Source organism: Podarcis erhardii (assembly GCF_964252035.2).
Source record: "Podarcis erhardii genome assembly, chromosome: 13".
Lineage (NCBI taxonomy): Eukaryota > Metazoa > Chordata > Lepidosauria > Squamata > Lacertidae > Podarcis > Podarcis erhardii.
Genome location: NC_138502.1, coordinates 25,953,868 through 25,978,888, shown reverse-complemented (window position 1 = coordinate 25,978,888; position 25,021 = coordinate 25,953,868). Strand labels below are relative to the sequence as shown.

The 25,021-nt window shown below is 44.2% G+C and overlaps 1 protein-coding gene and 1 long non-coding RNA gene across 7 annotated transcripts in view; one reads left to right on the top strand and one right to left on the bottom strand.

The window, feature by feature from the left end:
- UBTF (upstream binding transcription factor) overlaps window positions 1-25,021 on the top strand; it is a 46,457-nt gene that overhangs the window by 6,321 nt on the left and 15,115 nt on the right. For 4 of the 6 annotated variants that reach the window (XM_081836449.1, XM_081836451.1, XM_081836452.1 and 1 more), the window contains exons 4-13: window positions 2,264-2,347; window positions 7,315-7,470; window positions 9,102-9,166; window positions 9,608-9,728; window positions 11,422-11,532; window positions 11,826-11,959; window positions 15,642-15,783; window positions 21,579-21,620; window positions 22,715-22,828; window positions 23,704-23,859. In XM_081836449.1, the coding sequence (XP_081692575.1) occupies window positions 2,264-2,347; window positions 7,315-7,470; window positions 9,102-9,166; window positions 9,608-9,728; window positions 11,422-11,532; window positions 11,826-11,959; window positions 15,642-15,783; window positions 21,579-21,620; window positions 22,715-22,828; window positions 23,704-23,859 (1,125 nt within the window). The remainder of the gene's footprint in view (window positions 1-2,263; window positions 2,348-7,314; window positions 7,471-9,101; window positions 9,167-9,607; window positions 9,729-11,421; window positions 11,533-11,825; window positions 11,960-15,641; window positions 15,784-21,578; window positions 21,621-22,714; window positions 22,829-23,703; window positions 23,860-25,021) is intronic. The other 2 variants (XM_081836454.1, XM_081836453.1) reach the window with 2 other exon arrangements.
- Window positions 9,183-15,635, bottom strand: LOC309327290. The gene is made up of 3 exons (XR_014150490.1): window positions 13,559-15,635; window positions 12,341-12,659; window positions 9,183-9,355 (listed from the first exon to the last, which is right to left on the bottom strand). It is a non-coding gene; the product is annotated as an uncharacterized lncRNA (long non-coding RNA).

The following is a 25,021-nucleotide window of genomic DNA, read 5'->3' as shown; positions in this document are numbered from 1 at the left end:
CTGGTCTGCTGCAGGGCTGCCTTGATCTGAATGCTGGGTCCTAAGACTTGCCAGTGTGATAGCAAGGCAGGAGTGCTGCTTCCTTCCCTGGTTCTTCTGTGTCTTCCGCCTTGCCCATAATGTTCTCCCTTCTTTATCAGATGCCCACATCTCTTTCAAGTCCCTCCATCCACATACCACCAAAACTACCTGCCTCTTGCTGCCAGTTCCCATCTGCCCGATCACGCCTCTTAATCACATCCTCTCTATCTCCTTCATCTTTGCCTGGGCAGGCAAAGGGCTGGCCGGCTGCCTTCTTATTAACTCTCCACATCCATGTCACATTTTGGCCGCAGTCCTAGATCCACTTACTCGAGAGCAAGCCCCATTGATCTCACGATTGCACTGTCGAATGTCTTGATGGTATGAATGAAACCACTATCGCTACTACAAAGCAGTCCTTGAGGAGATTCTGTTTTTGACCATTAAGTCATTGTGCTTCAGTAAAAAAACAGTTTTGAAGGGAGGCTGCAGCAGAAAACTGAAGAACCGTGGCTGGCAGAAGACAGATTGGGATATACTGGTAGAGAGGGATCTGGGCAAGATCTCTGGCAGCAGACCAGCAAGAGTTTCCAGCTCTCAGTAATTAAAACAACAGCAACGAAAAGTGCAAATTAGACTGCTGAAATAAATAAAAGCTTTTTAGGAAAACCAACCCCCTGTAACACTCAGTTCACATTCCAAAAACAAATTCCTGGGCTAAACATGTGCTCATAAGTACTCTCTTCCTTTATTCTAATGGCTTTTTTACACTGAGTTACACTTGGTGGACTTTGGGGTGTTAGTAAAATAACACAAAGTAGATCCCACAAGCCTGAAGGTTGCTCACCCCAGCATTAGAAAATTTGTTGGGGTTGAAGTCGAGACAGATGGCATTTAGGAATGTCTTTCTTGCTGCAGAAATTTATTGTTCCACTTTAAGGTGTTTAAACCAATTTAAATTTAAAACCAATAATTACTAGTTAATGTTACTGATGAGCAACTGATTTGATCTTGTATTTATTTGAGTTGTGCATAGAAATGTTTCCTGCTCACTGCAATTCTATGTTTTTGGGTTCACTGTAAAATCCTTTCACCCTATGTACTAATGCAAATATAAACTTAGGCATTGACATGCTGCTTAATCCCTTAAAGTTTATGACATTTCTAAGCATAAAAATACAAAATCTCTAAGGTGCTGTAGGATTCTGTTATTTTTGCTGGAACAGCTGTTCTTAGGAATTTGCTATTAATGGCCTTATTGAAACATAAAACCAGGCCCTAGTTTGTTTGAATGTGTGAGCTGAGCCCAGAAGACTAACCACAGTCGGTTAGCTGGCAACAAACCACAAAGTGAAGCATGGTTTGCTGTTGGCTTCTGCGAGCCATGACTTGTTTTAATTATGGCTTTGGTGTTATGACCAAAACAAATGGCCGTGCTTAACTATGGTTTGTTTGCCCTAGTTACTCACTGAGCTGCGGGAGATTAGGCTAGAACAGCTGGAGAACAATCTTAAGTTTTGGAGAAACCAGCTGACATGATTTGCTTGCTCGTCTGTGAGATAACTCATGGTTGGTTAAGCAAGCCATGATTAAAACAAACCATGAATTACCATAATGTGCAAACATAGCTACTGTATGTTTTGTGGCAGCTGTATGCTAGGTGTTGCACAGAACATAAAAGCAACATGTTACCTTCCCCAGAGAGAATACACTCCACAATCAACGCCCCAGACACATAGCTAATTTTCAGTAGTTATTAGCATAATGCGTGAATGCAGCCAATGTATGTTTAGTGGCAGCTGTGTGCTAGGTGCTGTATGAAACGTGGAAGCAACAGTTGCCCTCCCAGTTGAGAGTACACTCCATGATGGATGCCCCAGGCACATAGGGGATTGTTAGAACTATTGATGAATCACCTGCTTGCTAATGCAACAAAGTCAATTTGCTTTTTGCCACAGACTCCATTAAGATGCCTGCTTTGAGAATTAAAGGATATGTAAGAACTTAGGTAGTTCCCCCATCCAAATACTGATCAAATTCAGACATGCTTAGCTGCAGCAAGGTGGTGGCTTCATAATTGGGGATTTGTATAAAAGTGCCCTTAGCTCTCAGTTCCGCTCACAAGTTCAGTCATTCAGTTGTGGTTGCTATGGTGTGCTAGTAAAGACTTGCAGCCCTGGAAATGGTTGACAATGCTGTTCTCTCCCCTGTCTCTGGTTGCATTTGCCGGTTGCTCCTGCAGGTGAGGAAGTTCCGAACCCTGACAGAACTGATTATGGATGCTGAGGAGCACGTGAAAAACCCATACAAGGGCAAAAAGCTGAAGGTAAGCGTTGACTCAGAGGAGGGAAGGACTCGTGAGAGAACATCTCCTTCTGAATCTGGCTGGCTGCTCTGTTAACTTTCCCGCTTTGTTCCTGTTCTGCAGTGCTTAGCGGCCAGTGTTTCTTAACATTGCTGACACCCATGCAAGATCCCACAGGGCAGTGGTGGGTACCGAGATGCCCTCCAGATAAATGGGACTACAGCTCCCATCATTCCTGATAATTGGTCATGCTGGGTGGGGAGGTTGGAAATTGTCCAAAAACATCTGATGGCAGCTGGTTCTGCCATAGGGGAGAAGTAGTGGAATAGTGCAGCTTCTAGTGTCACACACCTGTGCTATAAACAATCCTCATTACACACACATACACGTATACACACATGCATTTCAATTTGCAGTTGTTGATATGCGTATCCCTTTAACGATCAGCAAAGCGCTTTTTAAGAGTGCAGAAGGCTAGCACAATTGTATTGTCTCTGGCCCCTCCCCTCTGAATTAAAGCACTTAAAACCAGATTACTTCAAATAATGTGAAAAATTGAGAATGAGTCACTCCCAAAGCATGTGCCAGGAAGGAGCTCTCTGGGGGCAGGCAGGTAGAAATACATGAATGAGTCAAAGTTGCTAGAAGCTTCAAAGCAGCCATCTTTAACAGGAACCTGCCCGCTGCAGCCTATTATTTTTATTTTATTTTATTAGTTATACCTCGCCCATCTGGCTGGGGTTCCCCAGCCACTCTGGGTGGCTTACAACATATCTAAAAACACAATAAAAACATCCTTTAAAACTTGGATGTCTTCTAAAAGTCAGATAGTTGTTTGTTTCCTTGACATCTGAAGAGAGGCCATTCCACAGGGAGGGCGCCACTACCGAGAAGGCCCTCTGCATGGTTCCCTGTAACTTCGCTTTGCGCAGTGGGGGAACCAGCAGAAGACCCTTGAAGGAGGACCTCGAGTGTCCGGGCTGAGCGGTGGGGGTGGAGATTCTCCTTCAGGTATACTGGGCCAAGGCTGTTTAGGGCTTTAAAGGTCAGCACCAACACTTTGAATTAATTTGGGCATGCAAATCACACTAACAGCAATCATGTAGGGAGAGAGAGCAGGGATGGCCACATGTGGCGGGGGCACATCTGTTGAGGGGAGCCCTGCTGCAGGCATACCCCTCTAGTATGTGGGTGATAGAGGCGAGACCAGGGCGGATGGCCCTGCTTTGGCTCCATGCTGTAGCTTTCTCTGCAATTTGTATGCCGGAATAGGCCTTTTGTCTCTGCATGATCTACTGCTTTGGTCTTCCCTTCAGCCAGTCAGCATCTGATGAGGGGCAGGCATGTTTGCCACACCTGTGCCTTGGATGTCACCAGATCATTCAGTACTCTCTCAGATGAAGAGCTTCAGCAGAATTCACCCCTGCACAGTTGCATTTCTGCAGGGGTTACAGCTCTGGGCTTGCCTCCTTCCATTCAGGAGTCCTGCTTAAGACACAGTCCCTCGCAGAAGTACAGAAAGAGGGCAGGTGACTGAGCAAAATCTGAGCATTGTGTTTAGTGACCCTCTTCTCTTTCCCCATGCTGCCACAAGTCATATTCTCTCTTTCAACCAGTGTTTTCTAAAGAGGATGAAGTGAGGTTCATTCCATGAAAAGGCCAGAATCCAAACTAGATAGAAAACATGAGGAGGAGGAGAAGAATACCCCACCTTTTCCCCTGATGGGGCTCAAGGCAGCTTATATATAAAAACAAGAGCAGCTGAAAACATAGAGGAAACAATAATTAAAAAGCAATTACATGTTAATGGAATTAAATCTATACTGTTATTATTATTACTATTGCAGTGCTCTAGTTAACAGGCTACTTTTGGTGGAAGTAGAGTATTGAAAGGGTTGCCTGTTGACCAGGAAAAAAATGGGTTGGGTCTGCTTTTGTTTCTTTCTAACAGCAGCTTTAAGTGGCAGAAATTAGCAAGAAACTTTCATAGAAAAAAGCATTACCGCCAACTCCTGTCTACTCACAAGGGTTTAGGAGCTAGAAGAGGTTAGAAAGCTGACAGGCCTACATATCATTCCACGGTGTAGAGTAAAACAAAATTGGAACTCACTTTCAGCTTCATTAGGCCAACCTAAATGTCACAAAATTAGTCTGCAAGCTTTTGAGTTCCTCAGAACACTTCATCAGGATAGTGAATTGTGTGTGTGTAGGGAGAGTTGATGTAGAATCCGTGGAGTCAGCCTTTAAGATGAAATGTGGAAGTTATAGGCATCCAAATGAGGCTTTCTCTAGAAGCTCTGCAGATTTCAGGTTGCACCAAATGCCGCTAAGGGCTTCTGGGGGAAAAACACTTTTCCCCTCTCCCCCTCCCCTTCCTTTGTTTGCAGTCTATCCTAATGCAGAGTTCTGGAGAAAAATTTCATGCTCTTTGGTGACATTTAGTTGGTCTTTAATAAAGGTATGGGCCTAACATCAATTTTAGATTCACCCTTTTGGGTTGCCCGTATCTGTTGTTCTTTCATGAGTGCTCATGCACTCTGAACACCGCCTGAGGTGCCGATTGGAAGATTTACACACACACACACACACAAAAACCCTTGGCGCCCTTTTTCTGAGTCATTTGGAGCACTGCTAGTTGCTTGAACTGTTGGTTTTCAGTCAGAGCTGTTTTTTCAACACCTATGCTTTTCTCTTCTTCTTTGGGTGTTTCCTGTTTTAGGAGGTCACAAAATGAAAATCGAATTTCTCAGATCTGCTTTTCGAACAAACAGGATGGAAGCACAAATCTGAGGGGGCGCTTGAACTCCAGGCATGGCCCTGTCAACCAGGCATTAAAGAAACTATAAATCCAGTTTACGAAAAGCCTGTAACTGAGAGATACCAACTTTTTTACTTCTTAGATTTATACACCACCCTTCATCGTAAGATCTCGGGCCGTTCACACAATAAAATACAGAAACAAGTAAATGAGTAAAACAAAACAGCAAAACCATAACCTCCCACAGACACCTTTAAAAGACTGTTGAATATTAATCAACCTGAGGCCTGGTTGAAGAGGAACATTTTTGCCTGGTGCCTAAACTTATATAATGCATCCTCTCTTTAAAATGTTTATACCCTGCTTTTCCTTAGAAAAGTTTAAGGCAGCTCACAAACAGGAGCCATAAAATTCAGTGAAATTAGAAGACACATTTGAGAGAAGTTGGAGTAGAATTGCTCCAAGTTGTTGCTCTTGAGCCCCCTTCCCCCTTCTGCATGAGAAGTAGGACGCTCACATAGAATCTTAGAGTTGGAAGGGACCTAGGGGGCATCTAGTCTAACCCCCTGCAATGCAAGAATCTCAGCTAAAGCCAAATGTTTACCAGCCACGTGTTACAACAGTGGGGGGCTTGTGGGACCCAGGTCCTCACTGCATATTGCAGCCGTGCCTTCTGTTATTGGTGCTCAAGTTGGAAATGCTTCCACACCAGATGGCTTTCAGCACATCCTCATGTGTGCTGGTGGAGTTCCTCCCTTCCAGTGTACAGATGCTCTGCCTGCGTGTTGCAGAGAGGTCAGGTGACATGGCCACTGCATGACTCTATGTGGTGCTTTGAAGTCCCGACAATCAGCCGATTGTCAAGACTTCAAAGCACCACCCAGAGTTCTTCACAAGCCCCTGCATTTTGGCCCAGCCCAGATGCCTGTTTGTTTACCTCCTACCCATGGCATTGGGTAATTGGGAGGTGGGTGGGGCTTAGCCCCAAAGGCCTAAAAGGCCTTAATGGGTCATCGGCTTTCGTTCAGATGCAGGATCTTTATCTTCCCCTGCTGCTATAGGACACTTTAAGCTGGAGGTGCCAGGGATTGAATCTGGGGCCTTCTGCATCTCCCACTGAGATACAGCCTCTACCTTTGGAACAGTATGGGAGCAGGAGCAGTATCTTGGGACTTAATATTTGGCCTCTTAATGGCATCTTAACACAGAAGGAATCTTAACTTGCCTTTCCCCCGAAGCCTTTGCATTGTTTTCTCCCCCAGTCCCTTTATTGCAAATAAGCCAAAGTATGTGTTGTTGAAATAGTCGCGAATTCTTCCACTTCCTTGCTTTGGCTGTTTCCATATTTATTTTATTAGACAGCCCCCACTTGAGGTAGGGGGCCTGTTCTTTGTAAACTGTATACATAGATGATGCTGTGTAAATAACACTGATACAGTTTACGTGTGCTGACCTATCTTGTGAATCAATTTAACCTGGCTCAAGCAGGGACTGAGTAGTTTACAATATTAAAAGAAATAAGAAAAATAGTGGTGAAAGAAATGGGCCACTAAAAGCCATCTCTGGATGTTAAAATCCTTTTGCTTTTTTAAAACATTAAAAAAAAACAACACCTGATTGACTTGCTTTCTGCAGCTTGTTTTAGTCTCTTGCCCTTTGGAGAATCCCTGTCTCCATTCACAACCACTGTTGCCTCTTTAAGCTCATGCCCATGACTAGCCAATTATGGTGGATCTAATTCATTAACCTTTTCTCATCTTTTAATTCTGATTTAATTCTTTTTATTCACCTTCTGATTGGGGTGGAGTTTGTGGGCGGGAGAAAAACCCCCAAACATATTATTTTTCTCGTTTGCTATGAGGGAAGGTCTAGTTGCTGCAGTGTGTATAGGGTTACATGGGAATGATTTGCTTCTGAAAAGCACTAACTAGATTTGGGATGAGAAACCTGCATCTCACTGCCCTTTGGGGCACTGTTCCATGGGGCTGCCTGCAAGTGATCAATTCAGCCCTATGTTAGTAGGGAGCAAAAATGATGGGACTCTCCATGTCCCCTGCAAAAAAATACAGTGGAGGAGCACGTGCACACACAGAACAAAATGGAGATGGCATGGAACAGAAAGAGTTACGCGATGCTAATTTAAAAGCAGCAACACGTTTTGTGGACTTCTGACCAGGCAGGCTCGAAACAATAAACCTTCCTTGTTGCTTCCTTTCCTGTCCCTATTCAGAAGCATCCCGACTTCCCCAAGAAACCTTTGACTCCATATTTCCGTTTCTTCATGGAGAAGCGAGCAAAGTATGCTAAGCTGCACCCGGAAATGAGCAATCTGGATCTCACCAAGATACTATCCAAAAAGTATAAGGAGCTCCCTGAAAAGAAGAAGGTGAGCAGATGAATATGGAGGCTGTGGAAAGTGCCGCATATGAGCATCTGCAGGGATGCAGCTCTCTGTGCTATGAGGAGCATCCTAGCGCTTGCAGCAGCAGCAGCAGCAGGGTGTGCATATGAGAGATAGAAACCACCTCTCCTGTTCTCCTTGGAGAATTTGGTACAGCTTGTTCCCCTTTCTCTCCAGGCCAGCTTGGGACTGATGGGAGTTGTAGTCCAAAGCATCTGGAATGTGCTGGGTTGGGGAAGGTTTCTTTTGCAGAAGGCAGCATCAGCAAGGTGCTCTTGGGAGTCTTCTGCAAAAGGGCCTCCTTCAAGGAAAAGTCCCTTCCCTCAATTACCCTGCAGTGTTCAGAAGCCAAGCCAAAATGTATGATGACCCCCCCCCTCCAATCATTTGGATGCCTCCCTTCAGCTGCAGTTCGGCAATGGCTGCAAATGTTTAGGGCCTTGAAAGTGGAATTTGCTTTACTGTGAAAGCCCATTTTATAGGATGCCATTGTTCTGGGATGACTACTCCCAGAACTAACTTCGACCTCTTATGGGTTGTAGTCAGCTAAGCTCCATTCAGAGTTGGTCCCATGCAATAAATGATCCCATAGTTAGTCATGTCCATTAACTTCAGGAGGTCAGCTCTGAATGGGGCTATTGCAGAATGCCACCTTGCGCTTTTACATATTCAAGGTTGCTTAATTGAGAGGTTGAAGTGTCTGTTTTTAGTTTAGGGAACTCGTACTGCTGGATGTTTCTTTTAGCAAAAAAGGGTTCCTAGGTGCCATCTTACCTGTTGGCACCTTCCAGTTTCCCAGCCTTGAATGATGTATGGCAGGGGTGCAGGAACATCTGGCCCTGAGGCGGGCTTCGTGCCTCCTCTTTATTGAGCCCTCGCGCCACTCTGTAGGCAGCCCCTTTTTCCCCGGGCCACATCCTTCCCTGGCCCTGCTCCTATTTCACCCTCGCACACATGCTTTTGCCTGGCTGACTTACGGGCTTGAGCTGCAATAGTGCCTCTTTGCTTGCCTGGATGGAGAGAGGGGTGTGTGCATTGTATATAGAAACCTGCAAGGCAAGAGTCACAACTATAGACCCGCCCGCTTTTGCTTTTGGCCCCGCCCACCACTTGCATGTGGCCTCTGGAAGGTTGCCCATGAGGGAATGTGGCCACTGGACTGTAAAAGGCACCCCATCCCTGATGTGAGGTGTCTTCTCCACTATGGAGGCCAGAGAGAGCAAGAGGCGTCTGTCTGTGAATGGTTATGTTCACTTTTTCCACCCCTCCTAGTCTCTCAAGGGGTTGAGAACATGCAATGGTTTCCCCAAAGATGGCAGTTTATCTGTCTGTTTAACCCTCATGCCACTACTTGCCTGCTCATGCCGCTCCCAGAGACTAGCAGATGCCACAGGGCTTTGTTGTGTTTCCTTGGCTTGCTGAGGGTCTAGGCTTCTAAAAGTAGCAGGAAGGAGGTGGTCTCAAGGAATGGAGGAGGGCCCAAAGAGTTTAACAGTTCTGCCCCCTCCTGCTTCATGTGTTAGAAGTGTTTTAGTGTTGTGGCTGTTCTTGGAAACTTGTCAGCTTTTCCTGTCTCACCTGTATTCAACACCCCCCCCCTTTTTTTTGTCTTCTAGATGAAGTACATCCAAGACTTCCAGCGAGAGAAACAAGATTTTCAGCGAAATTTGGCAAGATTTAGGTAAGAGTTAGCTAAGCAATAGCTTTACCTTTTGCACGTCAGCCGCGGCTATAGGTTTCAGTTGTAGACATGTATCAAAATTTACTTACATTAACTTCGCCTCAAAAAGATGCTTTGTTTTGGTGATAAGGGACTAAAAAGGTGCATAATCTGCAATGTAGGAACCTCTTTTCTTTCCTGTCTGGAAACCTGGGTCAACAAATGGCAAAATTCACAAATGAATATATTCTTCAGGCAGGTAGAATAATTTCCATCTGAAAGGGTACCTTCTTATGAGAAGAGCCTGAATCAAATTAGTAGCTTCTTTCAGTGTTGAGAGGTGGGAATGATGCATGGGGCTTCAAAGGAAGTGGATAATGTGTTTCTGTGTTTTGTACGGTTCTGGTACTGCCACTGCCTTACCATTTCACCCCCACCCCCTGTTACTTTTGCTCTGTGAAGGGAAGACCACCCCGACCTCATTCAAAATGCCAAGAAGTCTGATATCCCAGAGAAACCCAAGACTCCCCAACAGCTCTGGTACACTCATGAGAAGAAGATCTACCTGAAAGTGCGCCCTGATGTAAGTAGGTGGTGTAAGAGACTTGGATAAGGAGAGCCCACAAGAAGGAGGAAAAATGGGTGGGGATTTTTTTTTGGGGGGGGGGGAAGAACGATGACACACAGCTTGAAAAGGAGGACAATGAAGGAATGTAAGGAAGGATATGCATTCTGTGCCCAGTAAATCCCAATTTTGCACAGACTTACAGTGGTGCCCTGCAAGACGAATGTATCACAAGACGGAAAACTCGCTAGACGAAAGAGTTTTCCGTTTTGGGGGTGCTTCACAAAACAAATTTCCTATGGGCTTGCTTCGCAAGACGAAAATGTCTTGCGAGTTCCTGCGGGGTTTTTCGTCTTGCGAGGCACCACTGTAATTTTATTTCTGGGTACTCCACTGTGTTAGTACCACTTTACAGCTGGAGCAGAAACAAGTGGCAAAAGACTCGTCCGTTTGGGCCGCCGATGGGATATCATCTTTTGAATTTTATTTTTTAAACCTTCATTTCACACAACCAACATGTTAGAAGTAAATGTTCCTTGTAAGCAATGCTGTTTTCCTATGTGAAGCGGTATTAAAATAAATAATAATAATAATAATAATAATAATAATAATAATAATAATAATAATAAAGGAAGTTTTCAAATATGCAATTCCTCTCCCCCCCCCAATTGAAAATCTAGAAAAAGCTTTGCCTCTTGATTCTGCTGAATATATAATGCAGTTCCCCAAGGTGATGCCCTCTAGGTGCTTTGGACTACAGCTCCCATCAGCCCCTACCACTTGGCTGTGGTGGCTTGGGCTGATGGGAGCTGTAGTCCAAAGCATCCAGGTTTGAGGAAAGCTGGTGTTACCTGTTCCTGAGAGAGCTAGAGAAGTGATGGGGGGAAATAGCAAGTGAAATGATCAGGAAAATGGAGGAGCCCCTTTCTAATGAAACAAAGGCTTAGGAAACTGATCCGGTAAGAATTTAGAGTGATCCAGTTTTACATCGCGGGAAAATAAACTGTGAAACTCACTGCCACAGAGTGTTGGTGATGATTGATAGACATAAATGGCTTTGAAAGAATTGTAGGCGGTTCTGTAGATAATATTAGCAGTAGAGTGGGTTGCCAGAGACAAAACACCACCAATGCCAGTGGCTTGAGGACAAACAGGAAATCTCATTCTCCAGCTTGCCTGCAGGCATCTAGAGGGGCTGATATTGGAGACAGCTAGGATAAATAGATCTGATCCAGTCCTTAGTGTTTGTGTGTAATGTTTGCATGTGGTTTGTTTAGCTTTGTATTCTCTGCTGCTGTAATTCATATCTGGATATTTGGTCCTCTGGGTCAGAAACAGGAATAGAGTGAGGAAAAGGACATGAGACCTATGGCCCATGAGGGCTAGAAATATTTTTAGTATTTAAAAATAAACATTTTAGGTTCTCAGGTTGCCTTGTTTGATGCTAGATATCAGATTCTTATGTAGCAAGTAAGCAAACCCATAGATTGCGGGTTTATATATTTCCTGGGTATTGGGCTTTTTCGCTCCCTTTAAAGGAGCCTGAGGAAAACTTTTTTTTTCTTACTTGCCTTTCCAAAAGTGTAGCTTAGCTCACTGCCGTACCATTAGGGTGGGCAGTCCATCCCCTTTTGCTTCCTCCCCTATTTTTTCATTTTTACCTATTTTTTATTACTATTATTATTTCCCCTTCCTCACCTGGGTTTTTCAGGCCACCACGAAGGAGCTGAAGGATTCGTTGGGCAAGCAATGGTCTCAGCTCTCGGACAAAAAAAGGCTGAAATGGATTCATAAGGCTCTGGAGCAGCGGAAGGAGTATGAGGTAGGGAACACTCAACAGTTCCCCTCCATCTTCTCCCCCCTGTGCTCAGCCCGGCCTTGTCGCAGCTGTAGAAACCCAGCCGCGCTCCGAGAGCCGACTTCTGGGCATCGCTCCCTCAGAAGGGAGTTGCAAAGCAACTCCTCCTCTGCTTCTTCTGCCAAGTGTTTAAAACTGGTCAGGGTAGCACAGGCGGGGGGCCCCTCGTGCCCTGTCCACAACCCCAGAGCCTAGGGAGGGTATTCTACCAGCCTGCCTCTGCCACGCTAAATGCCCCGTGTGTTTTCTGTCCACAGGAAGTGATGCGGGATTATATCCAGAAGCACCCAGAGATGAACTTCGAGGAAGGTGCGCCCCCTCGCTCCACCCTGACTAAAGCGGAGAGGCAGCTGAAGGACAAGTTTGATGGGCGACCCACCAAGCCGCCTCCGTAAGTTGCCGTGCCCTTGAGAATTGGGTTTGGTAGTTGGGGAGGAGTTGCTAGGGCACTCGGGCATTTCCACATTGGTAAATGTAATTCATATCGGGCTGGAACTATATGCCAATAAAAATATATCCAGGTTGGAGGACTACATCTGCCATCCACCCAATGTCTGCTTGTTGTGGGAAGATGCCCATGCATTAGACTTAAGAGTGGGATGGACGCAGGTTCAAAGCCCTGCTCACAGCGCATGGGCCAGTCACTGCAAACATAAAATCTTATTCACAGGACACCTGTGAGGCTAAAATGGGGGTGGGACACATGCTATCTTGGCTCCTTAAATGAAAACGAGATACAAATTTATTGAGTTACCCAAGACTGGACACTCACTTCTCCTTGTGTCCATGCTCTCCTCACTTGATGAAGGGAGTCTTTCTATTGGCAGCTTCCTTGAGTCCCTGCCTGACATTCAACATTGAGATGGGAGTGGTGCATCTCACATGTGCGCATAAACACACCCTGTTAGGACTCTCCTTTCAGCCTACCTCAGCTGGTTGCTCAGGGTATCAGAAGGAGATTGACAAGTCCCCACACTTCTCCATGACCACCATCACTTGCAGGCTTCCTGTGAGATTAGCTGAGGAGTTCCTCTTCAGGATCTCCCTTTATGCAGCTCTCTTGAGCTGTGTGTTTATTCCTGATCTCCCATCTCTTGCGGGGGTGCAACTCCCATCTCTTGCGGGGGTGCAACTAGTGCCAGCACCGTCCGTTAAGAGTTTGGGTGTAATCTTCGATACCTCCCTCTCTATGGAGGCGCAGATTACAGCTATAACAAAGGCGGCATTTTTTCATCTCCGCCAAGCTAAGCAGTTGGCCCCTTATCTCTCTCGCCCTGACCTAGCCACTGTGATCCATGCGACGGTCACCTCCAGACTGGATTATTGTAACTCGCTCTACGTGGGGCTGCCCTTAAGACTGACCCAGAAACTCCAGCGGGTGCAGAATGCCGCGGCGAGACTCCTTATGGGGTCTTCGCTGCGAGATCACATTCAACCGGTACTATACCAGCTGCACTGGCTCCCGGTGGAGTACAGGATCAGGTTTAAGGTGCTGGTTTTAACCTTTAAAGCCCTATACGGCCTAGGACCCTCGTACCTACGGGACCGCCTCTCCCGGTATGCCCCACAGAGAAACCTACGGTCTGCAAATAATAACATCCTCAAGGTCCCAGGCCTCAGAGAGGTTAGGCTGGCCTCAACTAGAGCCAGGGCCTTCTCGGCTGCGGCTCCAATCTGGTGGAACGCTCTGTCACAAGAGACTAGGGCCCTGCGGGACCTGACATCCTTCCGCAGGGCCTGCAAGACAGAGTTGTTCCACCAGGCCTTTGGTCAGGGCGCAGCCTGACTCCCTCCTCTGGCAACCTGCTTAGAATCTTGCTTAATTAGTTGCCATTAATTTGATTTTAATTGATTTTATAATGTAATATTTTTAGAATGTGTGAATATTTGATTGTTTGATTGTTGATTGTTGTTAGCCGCCCTGAGCCCGGCTTCGGCTGGGGAGGGCGGGATACAAATAAAATTTATTATTATTATTATTATCTGCTACCCATCTTCATACCTGGGAGTAGGCCTTTCCTCGTGGGGAAGCCTTTGCTTCCAGTGGGTGTTAGGTGCTGCTGCTGGCAAGGGGTTTGTTCTGGGGTAGTCCCCTCCTCCTGTGCTAGGAAAACATAGTTGCCCACCATTTTTGTACTTGGGTTGCTGTTCACCTCTTGAATCCACCCCACTTCTTCACTCTCCTCTGGAAATATTTTCCTGCATTCCACAGCCTCAGTGCAGAGGAGGCTCCCTGAAACCCTGATGCAAAAGCCAATTCAGATATCCTTGCATTGCTGGTTTTCTCTTGATTTCCTGCCAGTGTGTCAAGTATTAAATGGATGGCATTTATGTTGTAGTTCCACACAATATCTATTGTATTTTCTAGTCATTTTTTATAGTTGGAAGCCGCACCAAGCGGTGTGTAAGGGTTGGGGTATGAATCCTGATATCAAATAAATAAATCCATTGACTTAACTTTTTCTCTAGAAAACTGGGTTTCTTGATCAAGGCCACAGAGTTGTCTCATGTTGAGGGTTGTACTAAAAAGATACTAAAATTCTTTGCCAAGAGAAATTTAGCAGCTTGAACTGTATAAGCTGATTTGCTCATTTCTCTTAAGCTGCAGGCTGCTCTTTACTTGATTGAACACTTCCATTTTTATTTTTAAAAAACCATACACATATTTCTTTTTGCTTGGTACGTTTATATCTAACTTTCCTTCCATCATGGAACTCAAAGGAGGGTACAAGGAGTTCCCAGTTCAGTCTCTCATCCAGGCAATGGCCTGCCCCACACCTCCTTCAGCAAGGTGTCCGCATCATCTACCTTCAGACCATGCCTTGGAAGAAAATTATCATCTTTAGAAAATGCTAATGAGAAGGCAAGGCTAGAATCCGGCTCTGAAGTCTTAGGCTTTTTACATGGAGTGATTTTTATTTTAGGTTAATTCTTCGAACATTTTTGGCTGACTGCGAAAAATACTCTGATTTTAATTGGGTAGCAGATTAAGCTTCTTTTTAAAAAAAGAAGTGATTATTTTAATGCAGGTACATAGAAAAGCAGTAAGTGGCAGGTGCCCTCTCTTCTCTCTAACAGGAGGGGTGCCTTTTCTAAGATGGTGCCTGCTGTGACACATATCAATTAATTTTAAAAACGAAAACAGTAGGGTTTCCCCCCCTTGTTTTCCTGTTTATGAACATTTATGCAGATTTAATCTGTTGATTTGGGGTGCATTCCTAATCCCACTTAATGTGGGAGTAAGCCCCATCGAATTCTATAGGACTTACTTCCAAGTAGACAAGGTTAGTTTTTTACAAACTGCACCCCTGCAGTAGAAAGCCAGGTTATGGGGAGAGAATTAAAAAAAGCATTCTGAAAGAGCTGAAAAAGCCTATTTGTCCGGCAAAACCAGGAAACTTCATAAACTGGAAGCAGTGTGTGTTCCTCACCCAACCACTTCCTTTCACGACACCCATGTTTAAGAGGGCTGTGACATTTTATTTGGCTAGTAACTTTTGTGTACTTATGACCAAGACTGCCTTGGGAATTGGCTGGGGGAGAAGGTCCAGAGTAACAAAAAGGGGGGAAACCCTAGGCGTGGGCCTGAGGGAAGTTTAGGAGGGTATTTTCTCTCTGTTGATTACGTCCTTACATATCTTAATCCCAAGCCAATAATAATAATAATAATAATAATAATAATAATAATAATGGCTTTAGAGCTCAAAATCCAACTTCATGAATAAGACCCAGAAATCAAAATCAAGATGGGGAACCTGTGAGGCAAAAGTGGATAGCATAATAGATGTGATTCTTAACCTTTGTACAGTAGACACCACTGAACCCATGCGAAAGCCAATGACATATACCCCTATTTATTCATATAATCCACATTACTGCATTCATAGTAAGGGTTGGAGGTGGAAATTAAGACACCCCCCCCCAAAAAAAATGTGTGGTGGTGGTGGGTTATGAGAGTGTGGGAGAAGCACTTCAGGCAGCAGTTTTGTGTGGCTTATTCTTGTGTTTACATAAATTTCCCCAAGTGGTAACTTAATGGGTTGGTGCTATATAAAAGGAAATTGCTGTTTTAGGAATAGTTACTCGCTTTACTGTGCTGAACTGATGGCAAACATGAAAGATGTCCCAAGCACAGAACGGATGGTGCTCTGCAGTCAGCAGTGGAAGCTCCTTTCCCAGAAGGAAAAAGACGCCTACCACAAAAAGTGTGATCAGGTGAGCCTGGCTCTTACAAGGGTGTGTCGAAAAAGGGAAAGGATTAAAAATAATGCCCAGAGACAAATTACGGGTAGACTTTAGTGGTTCTATATATCAGGCAGGTTCCAGCTGTTACTACATACCCTGCTGCTGATAATGGATTTCATTTGCCTCAGTTTGGGGGTGCAGTTTTGTTTTTTAAGCCCCCCATAGATTTGGTTTCTCTGATTTACTGGGTGCGAGCAAAATGCTATCTTCCCCAGTGTTTGAACAGAGTATGAAAATCAAGTTTGTTATCCTTTGAAGTAACCAAGAAAACAAGCACATGGACAGGCAAGTGACGGGTTGGGTCTTTTTGTTTTTGTTTTTAAAAAAGCAAATCATTTGGTCACTGCCACTCCTCTTGCTTCAGATAACTTGGCTGAAATTGCAGTCTTATTCAGACTGCTTTTCTTCCCTGTTTTTGTTTGTTTGTTTTAAATGGTGGTGCTTTTAGTAACTTGCAGGGGGATGCAGTCTGCCACCCATCCTCAAGCCCAGGCCCTGTGTGAAGTTCATCCTGGATGTGGAGAAGCAAAACTCCCATGAATTCTGCAAACAAGCAGAAGACCCCTGAAATATGGAGAGTAAAAATGCCCTTCAATGGTGGAGGAGACTTTTCTTTATATGGGTTGCTCCTCCTGCCTGTTTGGTCAGGTACGGCCATGTCTGCCCTTGCAGTTTTTCCTCCTTCCTGTGGGAGGAAGCCCCACCCGGTTGCAGTCCTGCCTGCTCCACAGCAGCAGAGGTTTTTTTCCTGGAGCTCTGGCTCCTCTCAGAGGCTGAAATATTTGGAGAGGGAAGGGGAGTCCGGTTGCTTAATTCAGTGCTGGTCAGAAGGTAGATCGAGAGCTACTGAGCTACTGGGTTGCTTGAAGTAATTCTGAAGGAATTTCTAGTTTAACAATGGCAGGAAGAAAATCAATCCACCCCTGCCCTAAAATGAAGATCGGGGTTGTTTTTTGCTGGGGTGTGGGGGGAAAGGCAGCCAGAGTTGGTTTTTCTGTGGCAAGACTGAGCTCACTTCAGTTTTTGTACTTAAATCTCTGGGTTCAGAATACTTTAAATTTCTACACCTTTCGCACCTGGCTTCAGTTGTTACAAAAGAAGCAACAAACAAACAAACAAACAAACAAACCCAAAGTTGATCGTGCAGACCTGAAGTCTGGCTCAACTCAGGGCAGTTTACATAAGTTTCCCATTTATCGGGGATTAATTGATTGTCTCTGTTAATTGTTTTCCGGTGTTGATTGATCTAATGCATTTATCAACCGCGAATTGCCTCAGAATCAATTTCCCCTCAGCCTTGATGAGTTGCTGTTTAAATCATTGGTAGCTGTGCTTGTTTAAAATTCCCTCCAACCCGAGATGCATCCGTGGCAAGCAAACAAGCTTTGCTAGGTGGCAGAAAAGATTGCCCGCTCTTGAGTCTGGAGAGGGAGAAAGCTAAGGCATGTGATGGAGGGTGTTGATGCAAGGACAAGGACGAGAGGGTTTTTTTCCAGAGCTTCAAGTGGCCAAATGTTGAGGAGAATTCCCTGTGCTTTATCCAGCTGTACCAGCACAAAACCTCCAGACTTGGAGACTTCTTCCTCTTCTCCTGACACACAAAAATCCCCTCAAATTTTTAATATGACAGTTACAGTGGTTCTATCGATACTCCAGGCTTTGGGCCTGCTGCTGCCTGTTCCTTACTACTTGAAGCTGTGGCGGCCATTTTAAGCAGCTCGGCTCTCCTCAGCAGTGACAGTGTGAGATAATGGCGGATTCTCCTGTCTCTTTGGCTGCTTTAACTAGGGCCTTTTCTGAGGTGGTTATATTTCACAGGCAGCAGGACCCCATTTCCCTCTTGAGTCCCAGTCCCCCAATCCCTGTTCAAAATGGCAGAGTTGCTTCATCTTGATCTTTGGAAAAGGGTTAAGAAGCCTGTTGTGCATCTGTGAAGCTGAGCCCTGGGGGAGAGGTTGCCATTTGGAAAAATTGTCTTCCTCCACTCCTTCTCTAGGGGTTGCAATCCTCTACCATCATTAGAGGAATCTGGGGGATTCCTCAGACCCTTTTAGCATTTGTATGAATAAGACTACTCAAGGGCGTGACCCATAGATGACAACAGAAATCCCCTTAAGGTGGTTTCTGTGCCTGGAAAGGATTTCCTTTAGTTGGGCTACTGATAATCAGTACTTTCCTATTAATGTGAAACTGTCTTGTATCTTTTGAACTCAGAAATGATACATGAAGAAGGTGTGGTTTGACCTTCCCTAGTTTGTAGAGAAAGCAGTTATTTACACGTATGCATGTGGGTATGCTGACTGAATAATTTACTTTCTGACCCTTCAACTAATACTCCTTCATTAGGTGAGGGGAACAAATCTAGGATTTCTTCCCTTGAGTTCTTGCCTGTGTCGTCCTCTTCCCTCCCCCCTCCCCATTCACATTGCTTTCCAGGGACAATTTTAACCTACATTTGAATCTGAACGATCCCTTTGTTTGACATTCAGTGGACAATATTCCAGAGCAGCTTTACATTGAAATAAACATATTGTAAAACAAGAATATAGTAGTGCTCGCTTCGGCAGCACATATACTAAACAAGAATATAGTATAGTATAGTAAAAATATAAATCAGATAAAGCAGTAAAAATACACAACAGTATTAAAAATCAGCAAAAGCACTGTAAAAACTGAAGAATGAAGCTTCATTCCTTCCTTCCAGAAGCACCGACCAAAAGGGAAGGAGTTCGTCCAACTTCTTTGGGGAGAGAATTCTACAACTGTGCCATTGAGAAGCCCCTGTTCCTGCTACTTGTCAATCTGATATTTGCTCATGATGGGCTGGAGAGCAGGACTACTGTTGCTGATCTTAAAGCCTGGGCAGGTTCATGTGGGTGAAGGCAGCCCTCAGAATAACATGGGTTCCAGGCAGTTTAGGGCTTTGGAGGTTATTACCAGTATTTAAACTTGAATCTGGGAATGAATTGATAACCAATGCAGATGTTGTAGGATAGGTGTGGTATGGTCCGATTGTAGTTTCTGAATTTTCTTTTGAGGTTAGCCCCATGTAGAGATCATGGCAATAATCCAGGCTGAATGTGACTAAAGCACTGATAATTGAAGCCAGACCCACTTTCCCCAGGTAGGTTTGTAGATGGTGAAAAGCGCTACCGCCTACCAACATCAGCCAACGCAAGGATAATGCTGGACTCAGAAGCACTTGCAGGTTGTGTACTTGGTCCTTAAGGGTATCTAAAGTTGTGGGAGTTCAACCCAATCCAAAAGATGACATAGCCTCTGCCCAGATCAACAAACTTCCCGACCAGTACTTCTGTCTTGTTTGGATTAAGGTTCAGCTTTTCCAACCCTCATCTAAATTGGGGCTGCCTTCAAACTCTGGTACAGAAATTCTGTATCTCCTTAGGATCAGAGGATGGCAATAAAAGGACTGGGTGATCTGCATAATGTGAACACTTCAGCCCAAGCCAATGGATGACCTCAGTGGTTTAATGTTGATAACTTGTGAGATCTCTGTGGCACCTCATAAGCGAAAAGCCCTGAGGGACCAGTAGTTTCCCAACACTACCTTTTGACAAGCCTTTTTCCAGGCAAGACTAGAACTGCAGTAAAGCAGTGCCTCCTGGTCCTATAAAGGGGGCCCATAAAAAATTTAATCGTTGATAGCATCAAAGGTGATCAAGAATTTATGGAGAATCAACAAGGTTGCACTCATACCCATGAGGCCATCCACCTGGGTGACCAAGGTGGTTTTCAGTCTCAAAACCAGGCCTAGAACTCAGACTGGAATGGATCCAAGTAACCACTTTCATCCAAAACCATATGAAGTTTATAGGTCACCTCATGCTTTTAACACCTCTCCTAAAAATGGCACATTTAATGCCTAAGCATCTGGGTACCAATTATTTAAATTGCCAGGATCCTTCTCAGGTTTGGTTAAGAATAGACCACTGTTTGCTTTAGGGCCATATGGGCACCTTACACTCTTCAGAGAAGCAGTAGCCACCTCTGACACCCAAATATTCTTCATGACTTTTAAATTCTTTATGTTCATTGTATGTAGATTTTCAAGGGAACTGAATGAGTTACGTGGTTTGAGCGGGGGCATCTAGAAGCAACCATATCAATTACCTGGGTCATCTCCACTTAATTGGAGAAAGACCAGAGCATTGACCAGACCACCAGCAACATCAGTAGGAAAATTTCCCAGAGACATTGAGAAAACATCAGGATCCAGAAGCTCCAAAGGGCGTAGTTTTCCATTAACTGAACTAGCATTTTAAAAGCAGCACCCTGATGGACCGCTGAAATTATTACAAGTGACACTAAGGCAAAAGAAGACTGTTGTTCTCTACTACCCCTTGCTCTTCCCCATAAATTGTCCGATCCATTAATTGTCATACCACCCCCTGCCCCATATCACCCCTGATTTCAAGAGCTGCTCAAAAGCATCCTTTAGATGCAGCTATGAACCAGATAAAAAGACAAAAGCAGGTACAATAAAAACAGAAGCAGGTGATAATCGATACAATTTTATGTCAATAAATACCAAACTGAATAGCCTAAAAGATACTTTAAAAGACACACAATACAGAGGCCAGAATAGTTTGTTTTCAAAAGGCAAGGCCATTGATGTTAAATGTCATCTTCCGACTCCCTTACCAGGTCCTATTTACAATGCCCACAATTATCCTTCTCTCATCAGAGTATTGGTTCATTCTCCCATTTCGCAATAGCATTGCTGTTGCAGGTTGACAAATGTCCCTGCTCTTGTAATGAACCTGAAATGGCATTGGAAGCACCTCCTACCCCCAGGAAGTAGCTGCAAATGGTGGAGCCACACTTTCAGAATAAAAAATTGCTCATGCCACACCATTTTTTTAATTGATAGGAAATACACTGGGAAACAAAAAGAAACAACTCCTAGCAGATTTATAATATGATCATGGGACATCCAGAAAATATTTTTAAAAATGCAGCTAACATGAATCATTCCCCCACACTTGATGCTCTTGCTCTCATTTTGAAAAGATAGCTATCCATATTTTGCAAATAAACATTCTTATACTATACTATACTACTGTACACTGAAATGTTTAAATATTTTTTTTAGTGTCCTTGAATCTTCCTGCCATTGTCCTCTCCTGCCACACCAGTGTAGAGCTCCACACCCTTTGAGGATCGCAGTGTTAAAAGTGTCCAGAATGCTTTGCTTTCCTCCCATTTCCAGCAGCTGCTCAAATTACATCTGCTGTCCCTTGGGCCCATATTCCCATTTAAGGAATTCACATACAACCCTGAAACACTGTCCTGTGTCTCTCACTTAACATGCACACGCACACCTATATCTATCAGTAATAAAGCATCATTGCCCCTGGATAGCAATTTGCTTTGCCAGAAAGCCAGTTTTTAAGGTTCATCTCTACCACTTACTCCCTTCTGCCAAGTCCTGTTGTCCCAGACACTACAGTCATCTTTAGCCTCTAAGGCTGGCACCTAGGGACCACTCAGAGGGCTGAGTTTGGCTCTGGGTTGCCAGTTGCTGGCCCCAATGGTACAGCAGTGTTTCTCAAAGTTATTCATTAAGTCATCTTGACTTGTGCTGGCTATTAGGCTTCTGATTCCAAATATTGATGTTTAGAAACCTGCATTGGCAGGAGTCAGATGTTTGGAGGAGGGTGCAGCTCTGGAGGGGAAGCAGAAGGAGGCAAAATTCATGGCATGTACCAGGAACTGACTCTTTTTTTGCTACTTTGCCCCTATAGAGAAAGAAAGATTATGAAATTGAGCTCTTGCGTTTCCTGGAGGTGAGTCTGCCACAGCATTCTGCCAAACTGTTAGTACGTTTTTTAGCAGCTCTTTTCTGTTACCCTTCCCATTCACACATACAGCTTGGACCAGCTAAGAAAATGGACTTTGGTATGAGTGATTGGGACTGGGAGCATTAAGAAGAGTCATATTCTGGGTGAACATATAGCAGTGCCTTTCTGTGTACTCTGCAGTTCTTGATAACTGTTTTAAAAGCCTTGTCTAAAAAGACAGTGGGGTGCAATCCAGTTGGTTAAGCACTTTTAAATCTCATTGGTTTCAGTGTCCACTAAACTCTCTCCTATTCAGCCTTGAAATACTTGAATTGGACTGGTCTTAGGTTCCTCTGTGTAAACTTTTTTTGTCTAAAACTGAAAGATCAGGTCACGCAGTCCGTAGTGATGAGGTCTCAACCCAGAAGGCCATGCTCCATTCCATATCATATATTGCCTCTTGCATTGAGAGGACTGGATGCCCCGTTGCTGGTCAATTGGTGGAAGCGGGATTAGTTCATAAAAGGAGAAGCGGTCTCCATTCAACATTTCCCCAAACCACGGTTTGCATTAATAACAATTTAAAATATAAACAGTGGTTTAGAGTTGCTTCTCTACTTACGGTGTGTTAATCCACGCATCAACCCAAAACTGTTAACTTAATTTAACAGTACTTCTTTATGATGTCTTAATTAAGCCACTGACTTCAAATACTTGTGATCCCAGGTCACTTAGACTTTCAAATTGATAGCCAGCACAGTTGTTTTAGAATAGTCTGTAAGTCTCTCTCTGCACTAGAATGAATAATGCATTCTGTGAGAACTAAGCTGCCAGTTGGTTTTCAGAGGCAGCTTCCTAGTACATTTTTTTTTGTGGGGAGGAGAATGAAGCAGCCAATGCCCATGCTAGGCTGCTGACTTAATTTCCTGGAAATCTTAAGCTGCTTGGGTGAAAGTGGGCAGCCACGTTCTGCACTACCTGAAGATGCTTCCAAACTTTGTATACATTAATCTACTAGATATATGGGGAAAGGCAGAGAGAGAATGAAAAATAGTCATAACTCCTTATTTTGTTATTTTGCCATTTCCTCCAAAATTCAGAGCTTACCTGAAGAAGAACAGCAGAGGGTTCTGGGAGAAGAGAAGATGCTGGGAGTAAACAAGAAAGGTGCCACCAGCCCTGCCTCTAAAAAGACTTCACCAGATGCCAGCAAGGTGAGTGACGCATACAGGCTAGGGCAACAAGCAGGATGCATTATGGGTATGGATACATTTTTTACATTTAGAGCAGTGGAGCAAAGCTACTTTTAAACCAGCCTCAAGACTTCATGTAAAATGGCTGCTGGGATTCCTTTGGAAATTTGATAGTAAAAATGAGAACAAAAACTAATACTTCTTGAAGGTTTCCTTATGTGTGTGTGGTATCCAACATTAGTCATACTTGGGATGGGCCCACTGAAATCAAATTGACTGAAATGACTTTGAAGTATATTGATTTTAATGGGTCTACTCCAGAGTACAATTAATGTTGGCTATCTCCCTATATGTATATAATAAGTAGAACTGTCAGCAGGTTTAAAGAATATTTCATTGATTTAATCATCTGCCTTATGTTCAAGTAACTGATTAATCTGATTAAAATAAATTTGCTTATGACCAAAAGTCCAATATTTGTCAAATACTGAAGGAAGTGTTAGATAATTGACAGTAAAATAATAAGTTACCATTCTCATTGTTGTATATAAACACCCATCTTCGCGTTTTTTATTTCTTTCCCATTCCCTTTGCTCATTACAATAATGCACCTGAACCAAAACAGCCTCAAAAGATAAACAAGCTTTTAACTTGCAGTTCCACCAATTAAAAATTGATCTTGCTGGTAAAAATTGCCTCCCCCCATTGATTAATCAACTAAAGTGTTAGCTGACTGATCTACTAGGAATACTTTGCAGCCCATAAAATAAGGCCACCTTCCCCAGTTTTTGCTCTTTTTATTATTATTTGCTTTTTTCCATAACGCTTTTTTAAAAAGAACAAAAGATACAAACTCAAAATTCCACAACCACGAGTCCCTTTGTGCTCTTTAACAGGGAGGTTCTGAGAAACCCAAACGGCCCGTTTCTGCTATGTTTATCTTCTCGGAGGAGAAACGCAAGCAGCTGCAGGAGGAGCGACCCGAACTGTCGGAGAGCGAACTGACCCGGCTGCTGGCGCGGATGTGGAATGATCTTTCAGAGAAAAAAAAGGTTGTTGAATCAATAATGCACATTCTCCTTAACCATCTTTTTTGGGGGAAGGTGTGGGGGAACATGTACTCCTGGGTATCTCAAAAAGTCAGCTGGATGGTTTTCCCCCCTGTTGACTTAGATCAGAGGTAGCCATCATGACGCCTTTCATATGTTCCTGGACTCCCAGTTCCCATCAGCCCCAACCAGCATGGCCAAGGGTTAGGGATGATGGGAGTGGTAGTCTGACAACATCTGGAGGGCACCACATTGACTACCCCTGACTTGGATGAAACCAGGATCTTGACCCACTCCCTCACCCTTAAAAAAAAAAAGAAAGAATAGGAAACAAAATCTGCTAGAAACCCCACAGAAGGTTCTGAACATTCCCGAGCCTTCGGTTCCCTCTAGAAGCCACCAAGCAGCTCTGTTAACAGCCTGGGCGCTCCTACCATTCCATCTTGCGTTACCTCTGCTCATTTTTTTCCCACCAGCTTGGGAAGGGGGAAGGAGCCAGACTCTGTCAGTGCGTTCCCTTAGTGTGAGAGTGGGTGCAATAAAAAAACCCCATTTTGCGTTCTTTTGTACTGTTTGCCTCCCAGTACAGCTGTGAATACACATGGAGTCAAATGGGAGAGGTCTTGAGGCTTGGTTTAGATGCCTGAGAAAGAGGGTCTTAGGATCCTTGTGGGAGTTAGCTGGACACCTTAATATGGGACAGAGAAAGTAGTTGCACTTGGGAGATGGGGTTTGTTGTTGCTGTGTATATGCCTTAAAAGGCTAACTTTGTGTGATGGCAGATGACTAGATATCAAGCAGTACTTTCCTATGGTGGGCATAACATGTGGGACGCCGGAGCAGCATCCACCCACATGCCAAAGAATGTCACCACAGATTTGCAGCCGATCAAAAATCCAATAAAAAGCAGGGGTGGGGGTTCTCCTTCCTTCATGAATAGCATTACATCATGTGTTTGGGTTTATTTGCTTTGTTTTATTCCTTTATTGCATTTATAGTCTACCTTTCTTCCAAGGGCCTCAAGGTGGCATACATGGCTCTTCACCTTTCCATATTTTTCTCACAACAACCTTGTGAGGTAGGTTAGGCTGAGAGTTGGTGTAACCTTGAGGCCTAGAAACATGCATAAAACCTGGGTGAACATTTGTATTATTGGGTACCTCAG